The sequence below is a fragment of the Argopecten irradians genome, chromosome 7 (assembly GCF_041381155.1).
Source record: "Argopecten irradians isolate NY chromosome 7, Ai_NY, whole genome shotgun sequence".
Lineage (NCBI taxonomy): Eukaryota > Metazoa > Mollusca > Bivalvia > Pectinida > Pectinidae > Argopecten > Argopecten irradians.
In genome coordinates, this window is record NC_091140.1 from 13,968,531 (window position 1) to 13,989,802 (window position 21,272).

The 21,272-nt window shown below is 37.3% G+C and overlaps 1 protein-coding gene across 3 annotated transcripts; it reads left to right on the forward strand.

Moving 5' to 3' along the window:
• The first annotated feature begins 1,986 nt into the window (after positions 1–1,986).
• Positions 1,987–15,976, forward strand: LOC138327613 (uncharacterized). Of its 3 annotated transcripts, XM_069273858.1 has the most exons (5): positions 1,987–2,557; positions 2,851–2,937; positions 3,312–3,492; positions 12,878–13,054; positions 14,802–15,976. In XM_069273858.1, the coding sequence occupies exons 4-5, from the start codon at positions 13,020–13,022 to the stop codon at positions 15,421–15,423; spliced, it is 657 nt and encodes a 218-aa protein (XP_069129959.1). In that variant the 5' UTR covers positions 1,987–2,557; positions 2,851–2,937; positions 3,312–3,492; positions 12,878–13,019; the 3' UTR covers positions 15,424–15,976. The 3 variants fall into 3 exon arrangements, with proteins under 3 accessions (XP_069129959.1, XP_069129958.1, XP_069129960.1); XM_069273857.1 differs by having other exon boundaries at positions 1,987–2,937; XM_069273859.1 differs by lacking the exons at positions 1,987–2,557; positions 2,851–2,937; positions 3,312–3,492 and adding an exon at positions 6,557–6,828.
• Positions 15,977–21,272: the final 5,296 nt, after the last annotated feature.

Consider the following 21,272-nt stretch of genomic DNA (forward strand, 5'->3'; position numbering starts at 1 on the left):
TATTGGGATAACAAAGAAAAGGCTGTATCCCATTCACATTTGATCATTAATTATATAGCTTAACTAATTTAGAGTTAAGCTTATTTACTACCATTCAAATTATAATGCTAAAAGACTTTCATATGTGGATATAAAGGATAGGGATATTCTACCAGAGGGTCACAAAATTTTATGATCTTGAGGGTAGAATATCCCTATTTTTCATATCCACATATGAAAGCATCTTTCTCTCATACCTGGGCGTTTTATTGAAATTTTGCCATTATGATTTTCCCCCATTTTGAAAATAAATTCGGGAAAAAATGTGACTGCTAGTCAGTTCTCCATACATGAAAATGCATGATATTCTCAATGCCAATCCTGTTGTTTGTGTCTTTAAAGTAAACCCAGCCTAGTTTCTGAGAAAAAGAAAAGTTAAAATTGTACCTAGAAAATAGGAACTTTGTTGAAACTATGACGTCACAATGGTTTAATTCATGGATATCCATGAGTGGATTGCTCTTGACCAGCCAGTATTACAAGTGAAGGTTGTAGATCAAAGTGGTAGTGTATTCGAAAGGGAAATAACACTTGATGACTTGTAGTTGTGGTTAATCCTAAGAGTTATCTCCCTTCTACCATACCAAAAGGAGTTCCAACTTCACTGTCGAAAATTGTCGTACTGGAAAGACAAATCCAAATCCATCTTATTTAAATCTGATGCAGCAATACAATGTTTGTGTCCGAGTTCTACAAGCTGGATTCCTTTATTCTCACAACTGTTTTACAATCTACGTAATTCTATATATGGAAGATTTCCTCGACCTTGTTCAGTTGCCGTTAAATCTTGGGTGGGGGTGGAGGGTGGAATGGGTATGTATAAATATTGGTTGGCTTGAGATAAGCACAAGATAAGGTAAGATGTACCAGATGCAGACCATGAAGTGATGCACCGTTATCCGGCACTTATCAAATCATAATTGTCTATGATTCGATTGTCAGGACCCCACCAATATCCCAGGGATTTTGATTTATCCTAGTGTCTAAATCATATTGTTACATTTAATTTAAGCGATATAGGTTTAAATTTAACTCCAGGGAGATGTTTCTCTTTCTTTACAGTATCGACAGTATATCCAGCTATAGAATCAAACACCAGAAGAGAAAGTTATCAGATTTATTCTCTGCTCTTCAAAATGTAATTCTCTGGATTTAATTTACCTTAATTCTTTCAAAAATCCACTGTGTCCTGGACCAAGTCCGTTCATATGCAGGCAACGACGACACGATGACGATCTATTTTCTCTGTAATTCTATTGGACTAAATTCTTGCCGATAGGAGGCTGTGAGTTTATAATTGTATGATGGCTGTCGTTGATGTAAAGGAACACATACTCTTCCGGAACACAAGGTCGTGATTGAATATGGCATACGGTAGCTAACCAGCTCTCGTTCACAATGGGAGAATGGTTACAATAAAATTCCTGGAGCATATTGTTTGGCAATACATTATCATCATGATTATGATTTTGCATATTTTTTCTTTATGTATGTTAACAGTATTGTAATGCGATGTTGTAATCTGCACTATGGAGGAAATATATACTATTTGTATGAAAGGGAAACCCGAGTTTAAGATTAGGTCAGACGTGACTAGGTATATAAATAGAATACATATCGACTGTCGGCCTGGAATTTATATACATAAAATATACAAGTAAATATTTAATAAGCGTAGACAGGTAGCGTTTAATTCAATAATTGATAATGGTTGTTTATACTGTACACCACGTTGAGTGAAGATAAATTCAATAAATATGTGATTTTATGCATAATTATAACACCAAAAGTCAACACGACTATTCAATATTCAACTTTCATGCAATTATTCAGGACCCGGATCTCGACTACCAGGTATTCTACAAACCGGACACCCGAGATGGAAATTAGGTTTAAACCTGTCCTCAAGGTCGAAATAACCAATATTACAAAATGTTTTGTGTATTGTGGATTTGGAATTGTGTCAAGCCCCTGTGATGTGTTCTACTGTCCTTCGGCGGCTGAAGGCCGACCCAATAATACAATTATACTAGAAAGTGGCGTTCAATACTAAAACACAATATTGATACGAATGTATACTAGAAATTATCATACGGTATCGATTACTTATTGAAACCAAAGTCAACGATTATTCAGATGTCCCGTTTTGGTCACACCTGTGAAGCTTTTACCTGTCCGATTAGCCCACGACTGACACCGCGATCGGCGGGGCTTTAAAACGTCACAGTTTATAAAAGAGAAAACGTATCAACGATCAACGTTGTAGAAGGTAGCCTTTATGTCAACAGTTTAATTCGAGTCTACTTGTGTAGGAACACGATACAGTCGTTACAATCAATTAAGATCGGGATATTGTGAATTGACATTTGAGAACCACCCTTTTAGAAACTGACATTGCTACAGCGGTTGTGAATTACAATCGTCCGTATTGACAATGGTTACGAGAGGATGGGTACAACATCGGGTCGACAACCAAAGTGAAATAATTCAATAAACATTTAAGATGCATTAGAACCAAGTAAGTTGTGTGTATGTTGCTATGGAATATACGTGGATTTCTAAAGGGACCGTCATCTTTGCGTTTCGGTGAATTCGTTTATGATGTTTCTGGAAAATTCTTCTTGGGAACCAAATTCACAAGCGGGTGCTTAAAAATTCTTTTTATGTATTTCTCTAATACGGTGTGGATATTCCAGAATAAACACCATTTAAAGTGAATAGAAATAATTGATTGTAAAAGTTATTGATATATGTATTTGCCACGGGTCTTTGATGAAGTAATAAAGCGGTTGTCAAACGTTTCTCCGCCAGTAAACAAGGAACCAGTCAGTGTGATTATGGTGTGTAAAACGGTATCAACTGAACACAGATATTTATTCCTGAGGAGAAATCTATGAGGTACGTCCAATACCTATTTATATGTGTATGGCATATTAGAGGGTTGATTACTTTTAAAGTACAACACATTCAACAATGGAACGCATTCGACATTTTAATTTCCTGTCTTCGCTTTATCAATGTTTACACGGCTTTAATACCATTTCACGTAGTCAAATAAATCAAATGTATGTAAAAAATATGAATTAATAAATCAGTACTTCTAGACTATTTAACCGTATGGGGTCATTTCGATTATTCACTTAAAGAGGCGACAAAGTACTGATCTGTTGGGAATTATTTTCTGTGTATAATCTTGTGTAAATAACTGTATGTGAATGTGAAAATCGAATTAGTCGCCTGCTTTGTGTACAGTTGTATGTATACATATACAGGTAGTTGGTTGGTAGTCGCACCTTATCCCGCCGACTGACGCATGGTAACTGTCAACAAAGAGAGAGACATACACTTTCCCCCGACCCCCGGGGACAGAATACACATCACCACATGGATTTAAACAAGATGGAGTCCATATTCTATTCCTGTCGAAATATTGGGGATGTATAATGGTTTTAGGTAAGTTGACTTTTATCTTTATATATTTGTATTTAAATTCAGATGTCAAACTTGTCGATTCCCGTTTTCAATTTCATATATCCAATACATTGTATGAGTTAAATATGATTTTATTAGGATAGTCACGTTAAAACGAACACAATGTTAAGATTTACATCTATACATGTACTTAATTCAGAAACATTTTCTTAGAAACCTCGTGAAATAAACCTCTTCTTTCCTACGGTTACCCTTAGTTTTGATAACACAAACTAACCATTATCACGTGGATGTAATTGATATGATACATATATGCCCATCTCTTGAATATCTTTCGTGAGAATGAGAACGCAAGATATTTTCTGGGCCTTTTGGTTGTTGGATTCATATAATCGGAGAAGATATCTTTTTTATCCAGCGCAGTTAAACCACAGGCGTTTGACTCTATATGCATTTTACCTTTATATGTATGTATTGTAATGCTGTGTTTAAGAGATAGTGTTACATTTATATATATATAGGGAGAAAAGTGTCTATAGATCCAAACGCCTGTGGTTTGACTGTCATGTTTATATCTCAAACTTCTGATAACGATATGGCCTCCTTTGCTACTCTTATATACTGAAGTGAACGGTTTTAAGGATTCTGAAAAATAGTATTTTATAATGTTCTAATGTAGTATATACATAACATTATCTTCGGTTGTGTACTGGAATAAAGCTTTTGTAATCTTATCAACGAGGTATGTCCATGTACTATAGAGAATGGTTACCAAAGAATACAACTTATAATATAGCCGTCCTTTGTAGCGTTATACCAAATAATAATCTGATTACTATCATCCGCAATTTATAGTTACTCCCTCATGAACACTGTTCAATTGCAGTGACTTTCTTCAGCTTCAGAGTCTTGTGGCTCTGGTTTTGTTCTTGTTGTTTGTTTGTTGGTTTTTTTTTGCTTTACACGTTTCTCTCTCTGTCTTTCGATAGTTGTATCAAGGACACGGTATTACATATATATATATATATATATAGAGAGAGAAAAATGTCTATAGAGTCAAATGCCTGTGCTTGGACTCGAGTTCAACCCATTCTGAAATTCTCTCAATTTTCTTACATGTCTAGGTCTTAAGAAAAAAAAATTGCTATATCATATCTAAGTCTTAGCAAAAAAATGCTAAAAGAACTGCAGAATACTTAGAACTAATACAAAAGTATGGTCTATGTCACCCAGTTAACGATACTAGAAATTCCATAGTTTGCTTACCTGTAAGGGTTCTGGAAAGGATTGAGTACTTTCTTTTCTTCATTTACATTTCTTTTTCTCAAATGATACAAAAATCCCAATATGTTTATTATATGTTTTCAACGAGGCGCCCAAGTTTGAGATCGAATAAAATGTGTAATGTCACATAAAATATGTAATACGCCTGGCTGGGCATTTCTTAATTTACCATTAGTGTGTTCTGAAGCAGTTTAACTGGCATTGAAGTATATAATAAATATGTATGTGGTACGGCGATACTTACCTGGCCTGGGTTTTTACGTGAGGGAGTGTTGCTCCAGACGTAATGGGTTATATATGACTAGAGAAGATCCCAGACTTTAATCTCAGATCCCTCGAACAACAGCAACCCCGCCGTCTATAAACCCTCGCCATGTGATAAATCCACAATAAACGTGTTTTATTCAGATTCTGTTCCGTATACGAGGATTGAACGGGAGGTTTGTATTCATACTTGCATGCACAAGCGACAAAAACTATCCATATATTCACTGAAAAAAATCGAGCGAGAAGTGCTTCTTTATTTTTAACCGGACGACGTGGAAATCATGCAACGACATTTAGACCTAGATTTTCTATCGTACAACAATAATTCAGTACCATTTGGATTCTTCATAGTCCACATTTAAAGCTCGAAGTAGTTCTTCTATGTTTTTAGTTTTAGATTATTCCATTTCGAATCAAATATATTTGAATTCCAATACTATATTTAGGCATTTTTTTATTCTGCTTTGCGATTGGGAATTTTGAAAGACATGTTTTAGGTAGGTTTGTTGGTGGGTTGAATATGATGTAGTCCTATTAACGCGTGTGCTTGCTTGTTTGTTTTTGGGAGACTGTGGTATGATTACGTTGTATATCTCTGTAACGGTTAAACTCTTCTCCATTTTATAGCGCTATCTTACTGAAACATACTGCCAAAGACACCGAACAACACACCCGACTCTGTTACATTATACCGACAGAATCAGCTGTCACACTCTCTTTATGTTGAATGCTAATCAGGAGCAGACATTTTTACACTTTTATGGTCTGTGGCGTGTCTCGGCAAGAGGACAGAGCCCACAGCCTTCCCCCTATAGACATCTATATCTCTTGACCAACGCAGCGTATGTGATGAAACTTTTAAGACCATCAAATAAAATGTCAGACATCTTTACCACTTTGCTGCTGTGATAAACACTAATGGAATACCAGAAACCACGAATGTGACCTGGCTTATCTTATATCAAAATTTCTTGGAAGGTCATCAAAAAAGACAACCTTCGAATATTTTCTATAAAAAGAATGATATGAAGGTTTTACATTGAAACTTTCTCCGTTGGTGAAACACGAGATGTATAAATAGTATATATATATCATGCTAGATGTCGCGATGGGATAATTATCCTGTGACGTCAATGTTTAAAGTAAAAAAAATCGCCCGTCAGATAGTGAGATAGGGTTCAAGAATGAAGGTAAGAACGACATGTGGTTTCTAATTGTTAAAACTCGACATCCGCTCCATTGAACTATTAGGAAATTTAATGTTATACTAAATATTTATCTGACCTTTCCGTTTAAGTCGTTTAGTAGGCCTTTAAATCCCGCGTTCTAGCTAGCCCAAGTCTTTTGATAAGTTACACTTTATACAGGGGATAATCTTGTTTCATGATGTAAGTTATATTATAACTATACATTCGTTGTATTAGTATTGTTTATTAAAGAGTATTTTCATCGATTATAATCTGTAAAATAATCCGAATTAGCCCGCTCTTGTACACATTTAGGGGCAGCGTATATAGCAGGAAAGTACCATAGATCACTATCAACATGTGTCTCTTGTCAGTGTGACTGAGTGGAGTGTGCTTGTTCTGAGTCCATGGCGCCACGCTTCAGTGAAATAACACTATTAAAGGGAAAGGACAATAGTTCCACTATTACAGATACGAACATACTGCAGTCTCCCAAAAACACTCATTATCACGCCGCATATCCTCGAGGGTGTTCTTACTAATTCAACCAACCAACGTTAAGAAGACATGACTCCTTTGAAGATATTGACTTTTGAAACAATGTCGCATGTCGCTCCAGGTAAGGCATACAAATTGCTAATGTTGTACCATTGATCTGATTGGTCACAGCAGTACTATTAGTCACGTCATCACGCTTCTTTGACTTTCTGTCGAGCGTTCGCCTTAGAGAAAAAAAACCCAGGGCTTCTGATGAATACAGACCAAAGTAGCCAACTCAAAAGGCAACTGGTTGGCTTAATGTTGATGTGAAAGGTTTCATTTGACATATTTGTCGTTTCTGTCAAAAGTCTTCCTTTTCCCCTAGTCGAGTACATTCGGAATATTAAATGCTTTTCTTTAATAAACATGTGTTTGAAGAATCCCAGTCACGAATATTTTTAAGCCAACGTCAAATAAATCCTCATAGTTAAGTTTCTAATATTTATTTTACAAGAATTTAAGTTAAAGCCGAGTATGAACATACGTGTGTTCAGTCTTGAAGTAGGTCATGTAAACTAGTTTAGAGAAATGTGCCTTTTATAGTATGGAACAGTAAAGGTAAGTATTTAAAGTCTGTATATTACGTGAGTAATAACTCTTTATCATTTTTATCTACCTATGGATATAATAGACTCAACCTTTGTCATACAGTAATTTATGTAATAAAAATTCAATAACATTATATTAGAGTATTTTATTTTGAAAGTGGAATACTATAAAGCCCCCCTTTGCCGCTAACTATGCTTGTCCTGCTGGCACAAGTTTAATGGACATTCCTTAACTTTAAGAAATTTATAAACCTGAAACTCCCCGTAAAAAAAATCCTAATAGAATTTAAGGTTGATTGGTTGGGATTTAAGTCATATAGTATAATACTAAGTAAACAGCTAAGGTCATCTAGGGACAGCCTCCACCGGTATGCATTACGCTGCGTGCGTGGGTGTCTTCTAAACAAAGTGCATGTATTGGGAGACTGCGGTATATCCGTATGGTGTCAAATTTTAAGTTAGAAATTCTTTAATGATGATAAGAAATGTTGATATTCCTCCTGCGCTTCCTCCTCGATGTACGCTTCACTTATTAGAAATATGCATTTAACCAAATCGTGTAACAAGCAGGACACCTGCACCAATAACGCTCCAGGTATGAGAAGGAAGTTGTTTTGTTTTTACCATTTTAAAAACCTTGTTAGACATACGATATGCCATTATTACACATACATGTATACCCTCACTGAGTATATTGAGTCTATTTACAGACTGAAAGGGACATTCTGGCAGATCCACAATTTTAGCTGTCGACAGGTGTAAATGACATTTTAAAATGACTAAGATTGAGACGATTAGTGTCGATAAAAGACAGTTCCAGTCAGCCTTTCAATGAGTATAAGATACTTTTGACAAATGAATGCAATTTTCAAAGAACTGCAATCGTTTGATAAGACGAGTTGCGAGACATAATTACAATTTCAGGTAGATATACATATACAGGTGAGTTGTTACGTCATTTCTATCGGTGATTTGATTGACAAGGTGACGACTTTACGATTTAACTGATCATATCGTTCATATTTCAATATTTGCTCTTGCCCCGGCGATGTGCTATGTAAACTCACGTAATTTATTAAGCTATGAATGTTGTTACCTTTCATGATGTAGTTATTTGCATACAAGACATTTCTAAAACGTAGTTAGTCCAGGTTAGAGAAAGTTTTATAATCTTGTGTTCTCTACATAAATCGAATACATATGTATTACATTGTGTTGCCTCATCCTGCTAAACACATTGGCTATGTTAATAAATAAATGTATATTTGCCGTTGTTTAGATAATTGATTTCACTGAAAAACTCAAAACCTTTTCAGCCCTGAAGACACATTTAAGTTCTACTGAATCAAAGACTAATTTAGTCCATTATGAAATTCCAGGGATTGAGTTAATGTTCTCGTTTCGTACATTAAATAGACAGAGTTTGATTCCTTTACATTTATTACTTAAAACATCAGTAGATTGGCGTTTATGCTGACTTTTAGCCAATTAAGCTGGACCGATTTGCTCAAAACTAAATTCCACGAAACATTATTTTAATCATATGTAGTACTAACACATTGTTTGTGAAAAAAAACCCCAATAAAACACATGTTAAAAAAACACAAATTGACTGAGAACATTGACTTGCCGAACATGTCTATCAACCTCTAAAGCCAATCGTTAATTTTCCATTTTGACAGAGTAAGATCCCTACAATTCAAATATCTAGTGCTGGATTGTTTTGTTGTGAATCCCCTGGGAACAATTCAGACTCTTCCCTACAGGAACAAACGTTGAAATCAAAACCAAAGGTGTCAGTGGAGACATAGGGAAGATGAACCTTGCTGAAGAATCTGGTTCTATCTTTCCAAGTAATCGTATTAGTAAATGTTTATGTAGTAATTGGATATTGTCAATTTCAGCATCAGTAGTCATAATCCAAATTATTTTATACATCGAATCTCAAACGGACTGTTAAACAAAACGTTTTAGCAGTAAGGAATAGCGCCATTATTCCAAGTCCAACGCCTCCATCACCACCGCCTGCGATTAATCTATGGGAGAGAAGAGAACGAGCTACAAATTCAGTGAAATCATACCTCTTACGAACATCTATACAACGAGGACTAAATACACTGGTAAGAGACCATCGCAAAACTCGATGAACAATACAAGACCTTATATTGTTAAACGAAGATTAGAAAGTGTCCCCTGTGTCGACGACAGACAGGAATGAAAATCAATTTGGAAAGAATTTGGAAAGGCTAACTGATATCAAGAGTATCCAGAGATAGTGCCGGATAAGATGCCGTTTTCCAGTAATGCAAGACGTCTGCAACAATCCAAAATCTGCAATGAAGGGAAAGGAAGGAAACTATGGAACATAATCACCAGAGTCTAAAATTCCACAGTGGATCCTACATCAGAACCATTGTTATATCAACACCAGAAAACAATATCGATAAATATTCTATATTCGATGAGGTATTGATTAACGGAAATAGAGAGAAGAAACGCTGAAACAACAAAACACATAATGTAGATAAAGCACCATATTAGAAAAATATGGTATGTTTTGGGAGATTCCACAGCGTAAATGTTGATTGATGAAAATTGCAGGTTAGATATCGCAGTCATATCAAGAGGACAATTCAAGCGAAAAATAGAGAATGGAAAAAAGTACCGAAACATGAATACATGAAACTGCAGTTTAATTCGTTTTAATGTAAGCAGCCTTAATTCTCATCTGGAAATGCTTTAAAACTAGCAAACATAAGGGGATCTCGTGTTATCTGTAGTAACTTGTTGATAACAAAGATCAAGATCAGAACATTTAACGTAGTTTATCTATACAGAAGAAATACGCCTGAACAACAACTCACTATTGGTTGAGACGGACCATCAGGTGCAGTGAAGTCAAACGTTAAACGTGATAAATTAAACATCATTCATTACAAGATACTTCACACCTATGTATTATGCGCACTTGAGAACTGGAGTAGTAGGCGATGCTTTGTGTGATCACCAATACAGCACCTGTGTATTAGGGTCATTTAAACTGCCGACTTCTTAGTGGATAATACAGAGGCGAATACTTATGTAGATTTGTGTATGGTTATGCAGAAGAAAGTGTGATATATGGAACTTTCATGTGGTAAAGGGTAATACACATGTAAATTAAAGGCACATGGTCTACAAATTAAAAAGGTTCTTGTCATGATGTGAAAAAGAGAAACAATTTTTATTATCTGCATTTCACTATGTGTTACAAAATGTGAAAATAAGCACTTGAGTTGAACTTTTCTAATACTGTTTGAAGTGTAACTAAATAACAGGGCCTTGTACGAAACTTTAGTAGATACGGTTATCGTAATACTTTGTTCCACATAAAGACCAAAAACATAACATTGCACCAAAATCTTGATCCAACTGGTTGAAGAATGTATTATGGTTCTATATAAGGGTATTTTGACGTCAATGTAGTTCAATATCGCACATCACACTTTTAATAAATCATAAATACTTTTTACACGTTTTCAATGAAATAATATATCGTCTTTTTATCTGATCAATGCTTCGTATTGCAATCAAATGAGTTTGTCATGCACTTTATTCGATTGGGGATAAACAAATAATACATACTGTGTCCGTGCCCATACGACTATTCTTAACATTTCGTGAACTTTAAAACTTCATTCTAAGAGTGTTTATGACTGTTGAAATCACTTTCAAGTCTTGCTGTAACGGAGAAGAAAATTGCATTTTGTTTATTTTAACATTTTTTATTTTACTGTAGAAATAATCCACTTGTATCAAATGCTTCTTTGGTAAAATAAAAATTAAATTGTAGTACATTAGATGTATTGGTTTGGGTACCTGTGGTTTTATAAAGCCATTATGAGGGAATATATTTTCTTTAAAGGGTTTCCAGATTGATTCGTTTGACGACGTCGGCGGATGGTTCCGGGTTAATGTCAATTTAACACTATCCAGTAATGTATCCTTATTGACAGAGATACACGGCACAGTTTGGGATCAGTGTGAATCTCACACGAAAATGGAATTTATCTTATACATACCCGCTGTCTCCAGTGATAAATAGCTAACGTTAGTAGCGTGCCATGACATTTTCTCTGAACGACCAATGTGGTTTATGGGAACAGATCTAGACGTGTTGGGATAAAGTCTGTAGTAATGTTTTTGTTACCTCTGGCGTGGAATAAGTTTTTTTGAAGTTGATCAAAATCGATAATCAATATTGTTTTATGCTAACTAATAACTACACTGTTACATAACTATGACGTAAGCTCTTAATTGAACAATATACACAGAAAAACATAAATCAACAAATATGATAAAAAAAACCCATTACATTTAATAAGGCCTTTTCAAGCCCAGACTAATTTCATTCACTGCCCTCACATAAGAGGAGACAATTCAACATACAACATAGTATTTCTTAATCACGCTTCATCACACATTGCAGTTAATGGTTTGAAACATTAACCTTAACTAAACTGACATATGTACTTGTCCTCTCAGACAACGTCAGCTTTACCCTTCCAAATCCTGTTGATTTCACCCGAATGTCGCCTACACCTCACTACATCATATTAATTATAATATTACACACTGACAACAAAATTTAGCTTGAACAAGAAACTCCTGAAACACAACGTGGTGGTGGTTGGGGGGGGGGGGGGGGGGGGGGGGGGGGGGGGGTGGTGGTGGTGGTGGTGGTGGTTGGGGGGGGTTGAATAGTATATATCATCAATTCTAGGTGAAAGTCCTCCTATCAAATCACTTTAGGCGGGGACAACAAATTCACACCTTTATAATGAACTATTCCAAATTTATAACTGGAAGATTTCAAGTATTTTTCAGGGTGAATGAGTTAAGAATCACGTGATACGATTATCGTTAACAAAGCAGATCATGTGATAAACCAGTAGCCAAATGTACTCTCAGTAATCATACATACTGCATAATCCCAAAAAACCAACCCTCTAATTGAATATGTTTATCAATAATCTAATCTAATGACAATTTTGCTTTCAAATGACAGGTAAGGCGATTTAAATTTCAACTACGAATACTGTGGTTTGTTAACCAAACCGAAATCTAAACACTAAGAAATGACTTTCTCATGCATGATCGAATTCAGTAATGGGCATTAAACATATTATTAACTGTTGTATAACATCAAGGACATGCTTAATTACCTATCTAAGCGACTCAATGTCTCCATTTAGGTAGATAATATTACACCTCAAGCTTGTTGATAATCATTGATGGTATTTAAGGTGAATCCCTTAAATTCCGCACAACTTTAATCTTCGTTCAGGTTAATGTTTTAGCATTAAAGAAAACAACTTATAAAAGGTTCCGGTGATTTTTAGAGCAAGAGAAATATCTCGTATTTTTCTAAATTTTGCTATTTTTTGAAAAGACGAAGAATAAGCGGTTGAGCTCAACCTCAAATATATTTATCGTTTTAAGGTGAACCATTCACCTATTAGTACCGCACAATTTTAATGTTCGTTGGTTTTAGCTTTAAGGAAAATAATTACCGACATATGCCTTCTTTTTGTATTTCAGACACATCTGAGTTGTTGACCATTCCAATCTGAGGGTTAGTGTGGTGAAGACGCGCCCCGTTGGAATAAGTCTCGCGTTCGTGAGAGGGGTGTACTATATGACGAGGAGGGTGAACTTTACAATATAATTATTTTGGACCAGTATGCAAGTCATGGAGTTAACATACAGAGATTATCAGTAAGTAGGACAAACCAAACTCATCTTGTATGACGGAACTTAATTCTAAAAACCTTTTTTTCTGTATGCTTTTTTTCTGGTGACCTGTTTCCGGATTTGTCACGTATAGCAACAAAAGAATTTGAAGGTTTTTTTTTTTTTTTTTTTTTTATTTTCCCATTTTTTTTCTGAAATTTTTCGCGTATATGAAAGGACACTATCGTGAACCCCGTGTGAGAGTCGTATCTAACGCGACATCGGAGAACTCTATCTGAAAGTAAATTTTAGATAAAATGTATGTTGAAAATCAAATTATTTGAGATGTCAATTGACGCGTTGTTGATTTCATCATAACGCTAAAAAGTTTAGTCTCTCGGAACAACTGCATATGGCACTATTATAATTTTTCAGTTAGGTTCATGTTGCATTTTAATTACAGTGTTAAATTATTGCAATCTTTTTTCTTTTGAAACAATTTTTATTTGCTCCCCCCATATCTTTCAAGCATAAAAGTGGTCGCAGTTATCGACAGACAGGAAAATGATGATTAGCAAATCATGGCTGTTTAGAACGGTCTTTGTCCATACATGGATTCTTTAGGAATATTTTTATCTAGGTGAATTGTTTTTGTTTGTTTAATACTGCGCCACATTGAAAGATTTGTTTAGTAAAAACTGTCGGCATGATTTCTAAGTGGTCTAATAAACAAAACTGAAGTACTAGATGAGAAGGAAAGTTCTGAGAGTAAACAGTCATGTTATATACCTGTGGAACAGGTAACAACAAAGGCTTAAAAAGTTAGATATCATAGGTAAACTTCGACAAATAATACACTAGAATATTTTTACATCGTATTCCATCGATATTTGGTGTTTCTAGTCAACCCAATCGAGAAAGTAAATCAAATTCGGCAGTTTGAACAAGATTACTTTATGTATTTGTTTAGCAATGTATTTTGACAAGTAAAATTTCGGAGAGTGTTTTCTGTATTTACATTACTCGATAACGGAATATGTTTCCCAGTATTAATTGTTTACATATCTCCGACTGAGATTATGTTGTATTTGTTTTAAGATTGATCAGGTCTCTCTGCTTTAATCCCAGGGTTTATATTGCCAGTGCCACCTGCCTTAGGTAATATCTCATCTAAAGCTGTAACGACAAGTGCTCTTACCGAAAAGACGAAGTTTGTGCTGGCGAAGCACACAATTTGAAATATATGATTTTTTTTATCGAAACTTAGACACGTTTTTCATAACTAGGTTTAAAAGACTTCTGAGGTTTTCTTTTTGGAAATATTATATCAAAAATCTTTTTAGAAAAAAATAAAACAAAAATCAATACATGTAGGCCTACGTAATACATCAGACACCTATTAGTATGCGATAGCAAAATATTATAAAGTCACTCCATACTCTTTTCCCACAGCAGGTCAGACTGCATAAAAAAGGAAAAATAAAGATTTGGTTAGCAGTAATTAAAAAAAATATGAAACATCATTTTACAGAAGCGTATTAGGTTCACATGGAATTTTTTTCATGATAACGAAAATAATTATTATTTTCTGCCACTTAGATATAAAATTTGATATCCATGGAAACAGATTTTGCACTTGAACCACTTGGTAGTTTAGCTTATGGCAAATATTGTATTTAGTATCATTTATGGTGCCCTTGGTATGCGAGTTGTCAAAGACTTGGATATACCAGAGGAGCAATTGCTAAGCATTATGGGAACTATTCTAACATGTCTGTTTCATTTCTTGCAGTAACCGAGTGTTTACTCACACCGAAAAGAAAATGATGGAACTTGACAGACTAAAACTGTTGGCGAACAAACATCTAGGACGTCTCCATCAACTTAAGATGCGATACATCGACTGGTTTAACCGGAAGCATCAGTCATTCTTAGACTCCATCAAACTCATTCATACCTTGGGCGGCTCATTACTTCCGTTTGAAGTGGATACAATCCGTCATTACAGGCGCGTGCGAGACCTATCTCGGAGATTCCCGCGGAACGGGACTCCGCGAGACTCTAGTCCTGTAAAAATGGACGAATTCATATCATTCTGGGAGGAGATGTATATGCTTAAACATGAGAATGATGCCTTGTTTGACACTGTTGAGCACTTCTGTCATAGTATCCGGCGACTTAGACAACCGGAAATCAAGGATGAAATCGACAGACTTCATTATAAACTGAACTTGTTCTGTGCGGAGGACTACAAGTTCACTGAGCTCAACAATGAACGTGACAATTTGTTCACTTACAAAGTTGCCCCACATGATCACAAGTACCACGGATTAATGAACTTTATACCATTTCTGCTTGGTTACGCTACCCGATTATGTTACTGGACCAGTAAGTTATATATAGAAAAGTCGTAACATAAACGGTTTTAACACGTGACTTTAATCAGAGGTGTGATTGGTCATGGAAACCGACTGAAAGTGCAAATATCTGAAGACACGTGATATAGATAAGCATTCCTATTGGATGAACAAGTGCAAGATACGTGAAATCCTTAAGTTTGGTTGAGTAGATGTTTGAAATGCAACATATGAAATATACTTGACGAGAGAGACTTAAACTGTGCTATTTTTAAAACAAAGCGACGATTTTCATTTTTTATTTTTGGAAATAATTAATCATATCGTAATTTATTTCTACCGATCGATCTTCCCCCTGTAGTAAACTGGATTTGAATTCCTGATGCCTCGACGGAGAAAAATAACGTAGGAAGTTGTGCTTATCAAAGGGATTTAAATAATTTGTATCTTCATTCATTATCAAATATGTAAAGACATGTATTTCTAGAATACCCATTCGTCATAGGTAAAGCTTCATGAAATGTATTTTTACACTTTTATACATGAAATTGGTTTGAACTGCTAAGAGAAGCAAGTGGCTGTGATAAAATAAATATTTATTATACAAGAATTTGTTAAAGCTTAATTTTGTTTTGAAAATCATTTCAGAAAAAAAGTTTTCTTCCATACTCTTGAAAATGCAAACTTCTGAGCTAAGATTAAGGACTTATTATTTTTCTATTGTTATACCAGGGTTACTATTCACCTCTGGACTATGTCAAGGTAAAACTGAAGGCAGTTCAGAGGACAAAACTGACCAATCACAGGTCACAAACGAAAGGAGTTAGACAACAGTGGTTACGGAAAGCCAAATTTCCAACACTGTATGAGATGGATTTTCTTATCTATTCGTATAAGTCTAGTCCTCATTGCAGAATCGCGTTTATCTTATTTATTTACAACGCATGTTTTAAAGATGCTCCACCGCTGACAAATGCTCTATCAAAAACAGGAGTATGCGAATTAGTATTTTCCTTCAGTTATAAAAGTTACTTACTTTACACCATTACCACCACTGAAAAGTTTGAGCTTCAAGATAAAAATATCAAAAATAGTTAATTGCGTCCCCAAAAAAACCATGGCAATATGTTCTATATTGAATGAAAAAACTGATTGCGCTTGTACCAAAAGCAAAATAAATTGTTTAGTATTACTTTTTGTCTTAATTAGACATTATATATATATATACTATTAAACACCAATTACAGATATCAAATCTTGAGTATCGTTTATGCTCTGTCGTCGGTAGAGCATATTTAAGTATGCGAACACGACGTCGTTTTCGCTGTTTCCTGTTGGCCTATTATCGCTTTTTCACACAATGTATAATTTGTATAAAAAGACAAACCTTTGCTGAATAACTCGCCGTTGGTGCCTTGATACGATTAGTCTGAGAACAGTATTGACGCATCTTCCTATGCATCTGGTTGAATTAGTATGATTACTCGTTGTTTATAGCTTGATCGACGGGCTGGATTTGGAAGGGTGTTTCAGGTTGTGTTAGTTCGAAACAAAGAGTTGAGAGTTTTAGCAGATCACTGTCAATGGTAGAATATCATATCATATATATATAACATAAATACAGTTCTGTGTTGGCATGCTGTAGCACTATCGACGTTCTCAACTGAGGTCATCCCACATCCTGTGTATCGACCCCATTCTCGGTACACTCTTAGGATGGGGTCAAATGATGATCAGTCACTGCGCATTGGTGGTAGGGGTCCAGCTACTGGTGTCCCATCCTCGATACTCCAGGGGTTCCGATCACTTACGATCTCTACACCCCTGGACTATCTCATAGTGAAATTGAAGGCAGCTCAGCTGAAAATATTTGACCAATCACAGACCAGCAAAGATTTCCTTTGAAGACTACAGAGAGAGCGACGCCCAACTTCGGTTCTTTTGATGTACATCAAAGGACTAAATTACCTGTTCTGTTCTGTTGCCTCCAGTTTTACGATGAGATAGTCCAGGGGTGTAGAGATCGTAAGTGATCGGAACCCCTGGAGTATCGAGGATGCTGGTGTCCGCGCCCGGCATGAAGATCTTTCTGCTGCCTTGGCCATCATCTGTGAATGCATTGCTGATCTTCTGATGCTGTCCGCCAAGCAATGCAAATATCATTCTTCATACAGACTGCAGAAAAGCCACTGCATCCAACATTTTTTCGTCAGCATTGCGTCATACTTCATCTTCCTGCCTCCACACCGTTCCCGACGACTGACAGTTATTTGTCAGAAATCATCCGTCCGTCGTTGTGTTTGCGGCACCTTTCATCCCCATGGAAATGATGTCTGATAAAGATAATCTTCTTTTCTCTGGTGACCAAAATGACCATGTCCAGTCTGAGATTGGCTAGAATAAAATCCGGAAAAGTTCATCCCTGGTCAAGGTTAGTACAGTCAGCATTCAGTCCAGTGCCTGTCATACACAGATCGGATGAAAAACTAGAGATGCAGAGCATAGTTCCCAATTTCTGACCAGAATAATATTCGCGGTACTATATCCTTCCTTGTCTTAGCCCCTAGACACTCACTTCCACTTCTTTCGTCTTCCTTTTTTTCTTTTTCGCTGCTACGTATTTCTTTCAGTACCATCATTCGCCTCTGTGCTTCATCAGCCTTCAGCCAGAGTGTTTTTACATGTTCCTAGACCCTAAATCCCTACTGCGGTTGTCCCGGCTATATTTGTGTCGCTACCGTCTGTCTGCTTCGTTGACTGCCTTAGATGCTGAACGCTTCCTGCTAGTTCACACTTGCACGTCTGCTGGCCACGACTGTCGTCTTTCGACTCTTTCAAGGTCATGATGAGCCTTGTCTTGTCCGTCTTGAATTCCTCAAATAGGAGTTGATGGGAAGTAGTTTTGTTGTCTTGCTGTACAAGCCTACTGCAATGAAGCCTTGAGCGACTCCCAGCCACATCCTTGGGTATAATTTACTTCCATGTCCTTTGTTGTCATGCTGTACAAGCCTACTGCAATGAAGCCTTGAGCGACTCCCAGCCATATCCTTGGGTATAGTTTACTTAGATGTCATTTGTTGTCATGCTGTACAAGCCTACTGCAATGAAGACTACTGCAATGAAGACTGGAGCGACTCCCAGCCACATCCTTGGGTATAATTTACTTAGATGTCATTTGTTGTCATGCTGTACAAGCCTACTGCAACGAAGCCTAGAGCGACTCCCAGCCATATCCTTGGGTATAGTTTACTTAGATGTCATTTGTTGTCATGCTGTACAAGCCTACTGCAATGAAGACTGGAGCGACTCCCAGCCACATCCTTGGGTATAGTTTACTTAGATGTCATTTGTTGTCATGCTGTACAAGCCTACTGCAATGAAGCCTTGAGCGACTCCCAGCCACATCCTTGGGTATAGTTTACTTCCATGTCCTTTGTTGTCTTGTTGTACAAGCCTACTGCAATGAAGCCTGCAATGAAGCCTTGAGCGACTCCCACCACATCCTTGGGTATAGTTTACTTCCATGTCCTTTGTTGTCTTGTTGTACAAGCCTACTGCAATGAAGCCTTGAGCGACTCCCAGCCACATCCTTGGGTTATATCTTGTTGGTAAAGCATTTGAGGACTCCCCATGTCCTTTGTTGTCATGTCCTTGTGTCTTGTTGTACAAGCCTACTGCAATGAAGCCTTGAGCGACTCCCAGCCACATCCTTGGGTATAGTTTACTTCCATGTCCTTTGTTGTCTTGTTGTACAAGCCTACTGCAATGAAGCCTTGAGCGACTCCCAGCCACATCCTTGGTATAGTTTACTTCCATGTCCTTTGTTGTCTTGTTGTACAAGCCTACTGCAATGAAGCCTTGAGCGACTCCCCAGCCACATCCTTGGTATAGTTTACTTCCATGTCCTGTTGTTGTCTTGTTGTACAAGCCTACTGCAATGAAGCCTTGAGCGACTCCCAGCCACATCCTTGGTATAGTTTACTTCCATGTCCTTTGTTGTCTTGCTGTACAAGCCTACTGCAATGAAGCCTTGAGCGACTCCCAGCCACATCCTTGGGTATAGTTTACTTCCATGTCCTTTGTTGTCTTGTTGTACAAGCCTACTGCAATGAAGCCTTGAGCGACTCCCAGCCACATCCTTGGGTATAGTTTACTTCCATGTCCTTTGTTGTCTTGTTGTACAAGCCTACTGCAATGAAGCCTTGAGCGACTCCCAGCCACATCCTTGGGTATAGTTTACTTCCATGTCCTTTGTTGTCTTGCTGTACAAGCCTACTGCAATGAAGCCTTGAGCGACTCCCAGCCACATCCTTGGGTATAATTTACTTCTATGTCCTTTGTTGTCTTGCTGTATAAGCCTACTGCAATGAAGCCTTGAGCGACTCCCAGCCACATCCTTGGGTATAGTTTACTTCCATGTCCTTTGTTGTCTTGTTGTACAAGCCTACTGCAATGAAGCCTTGAGCGACTCCCAGCCACATCCTTGGGTATAGTTTACTTCCATGTCCTTTGTTGTCTTGTTGTACAAGCCTACTGCAATGAAGCCTTGAGCGACTCCCAGCCACATCCTTGGGTATAGTTTACTTCCATGTCCTTTGTTGTCTTGCTGTACAAGCCTACTGCAATGAAGCCTTGAGCGACTCCCAGCCACATCCTTGGGTATAGTTTACTTCCATGTCCTTTGTTGTCTTGTTGTACAAGCCTACTGCAATGAAGCCTTGAGCGACTCCCAGCCACATCCTTGGGTATAGTTTACTTCTCATGTCCTTTGTTGTCTTGCTGTACAAGCCTACTGCAATGAAGCCTTGAGCGACTCCCAGCCACATCCTTGGGTATAGTTACTTCCATGTCCTTTGTTGTCTTGTTGTACAAGCCTACTGCAATGAAGCCTTGAGCGACTCCCAGCCACATCCTTGGGTATAGTTTACTTCTATGTCCTTTGTTGTCTTGTTGTACAAGCCTACTGCAATGAAGCCTTGAGCGACTCCCAGCCACATCCTTGGGTATAGTTTACTTCCATGTCCTTTGTTGTCTTGTTGTACAAGCCTACTGCAATGAAGCCTTGAGCGACTCCCAGCCACATCCTTGGATATAGTTTACTTCCATGTCCTTTGTTGTCTTGTTGTACAAGCCTACTGCAATGAAGCCTTGAGCGACTCCCAGCCACATCCTTGGGTATAGTTTACTTCTATGTCCTTTGTTGTCTTGCTGTATAAGCCTACTGCAATGAAGCCTTGAGCGACTCCCAGCCACATCCTTGGGTATAGTTTACTTCCATGTCCTTTGTTGTCTTGTTGTACAAGCCTACTGCAATGAAGCCTTGAGCGACTCCCAGCCACATCCTTGGGTATAGTTTACTTTCTGGTCCTTTGTTGTCTTGTTGTACAAGCCTACTGCAATGAAGCCTTGAGCGACTCCCAGCCACATCCTTGGGTATAGTTTACTTCCATGTCCTTTGTTGTCTTGCTGTATAAGCCTACTGCAATGAAGCCTTGAGCGACTCCCAGCCACATCCTTGGGTATAGTTTACTTCTATGTCCATTGTTGTTTTGCTGTATAAGCCTACTGCAATAAAGCCTTGAGCGAATCCCAGCCATATTCTAGGGTGTAGTTTACTTAGATGTCCTTTGTTGTCTTGTTGTACAAGCCTACTGCAACGAAGCCTTGAGCGACTCCCAGCCAAAAGATTACTTCTATGTCCTTTGTTGTCTTGCTGTATAAGCCTACTGCAATGAAACCTTGAGCCACTCCCAGCCACATCCTTGGATATAGTTTACTTCCACGTCCTTTGTTGTCTTGTTGTACAAGCCTACTGCAATGAAGCCTAGAGCGACTCCCAGCCACATCCTTGGGTATAGTTTACTTAGATGTCCTTTGTTGTCTTGCTGTATAAGCCTACTGCAAAG

What these genes read in the sequence shown, in the direction of transcription:
- LOC138327613 (XM_069273857.1), top strand. Translation starts at nt 13,020, where the DNA reads ATGCAAGTCATGGAGTTAACATACAGAGATTATCA. An exon ending in TTAACATACAGAGATTATCA is followed by an intron (nt 13,055 to 14,801) that starts GTAAGTAGGACA and finishes CATTTCTTGCAG; the next exon opens with TAACCGAGTGTTTACTCACA.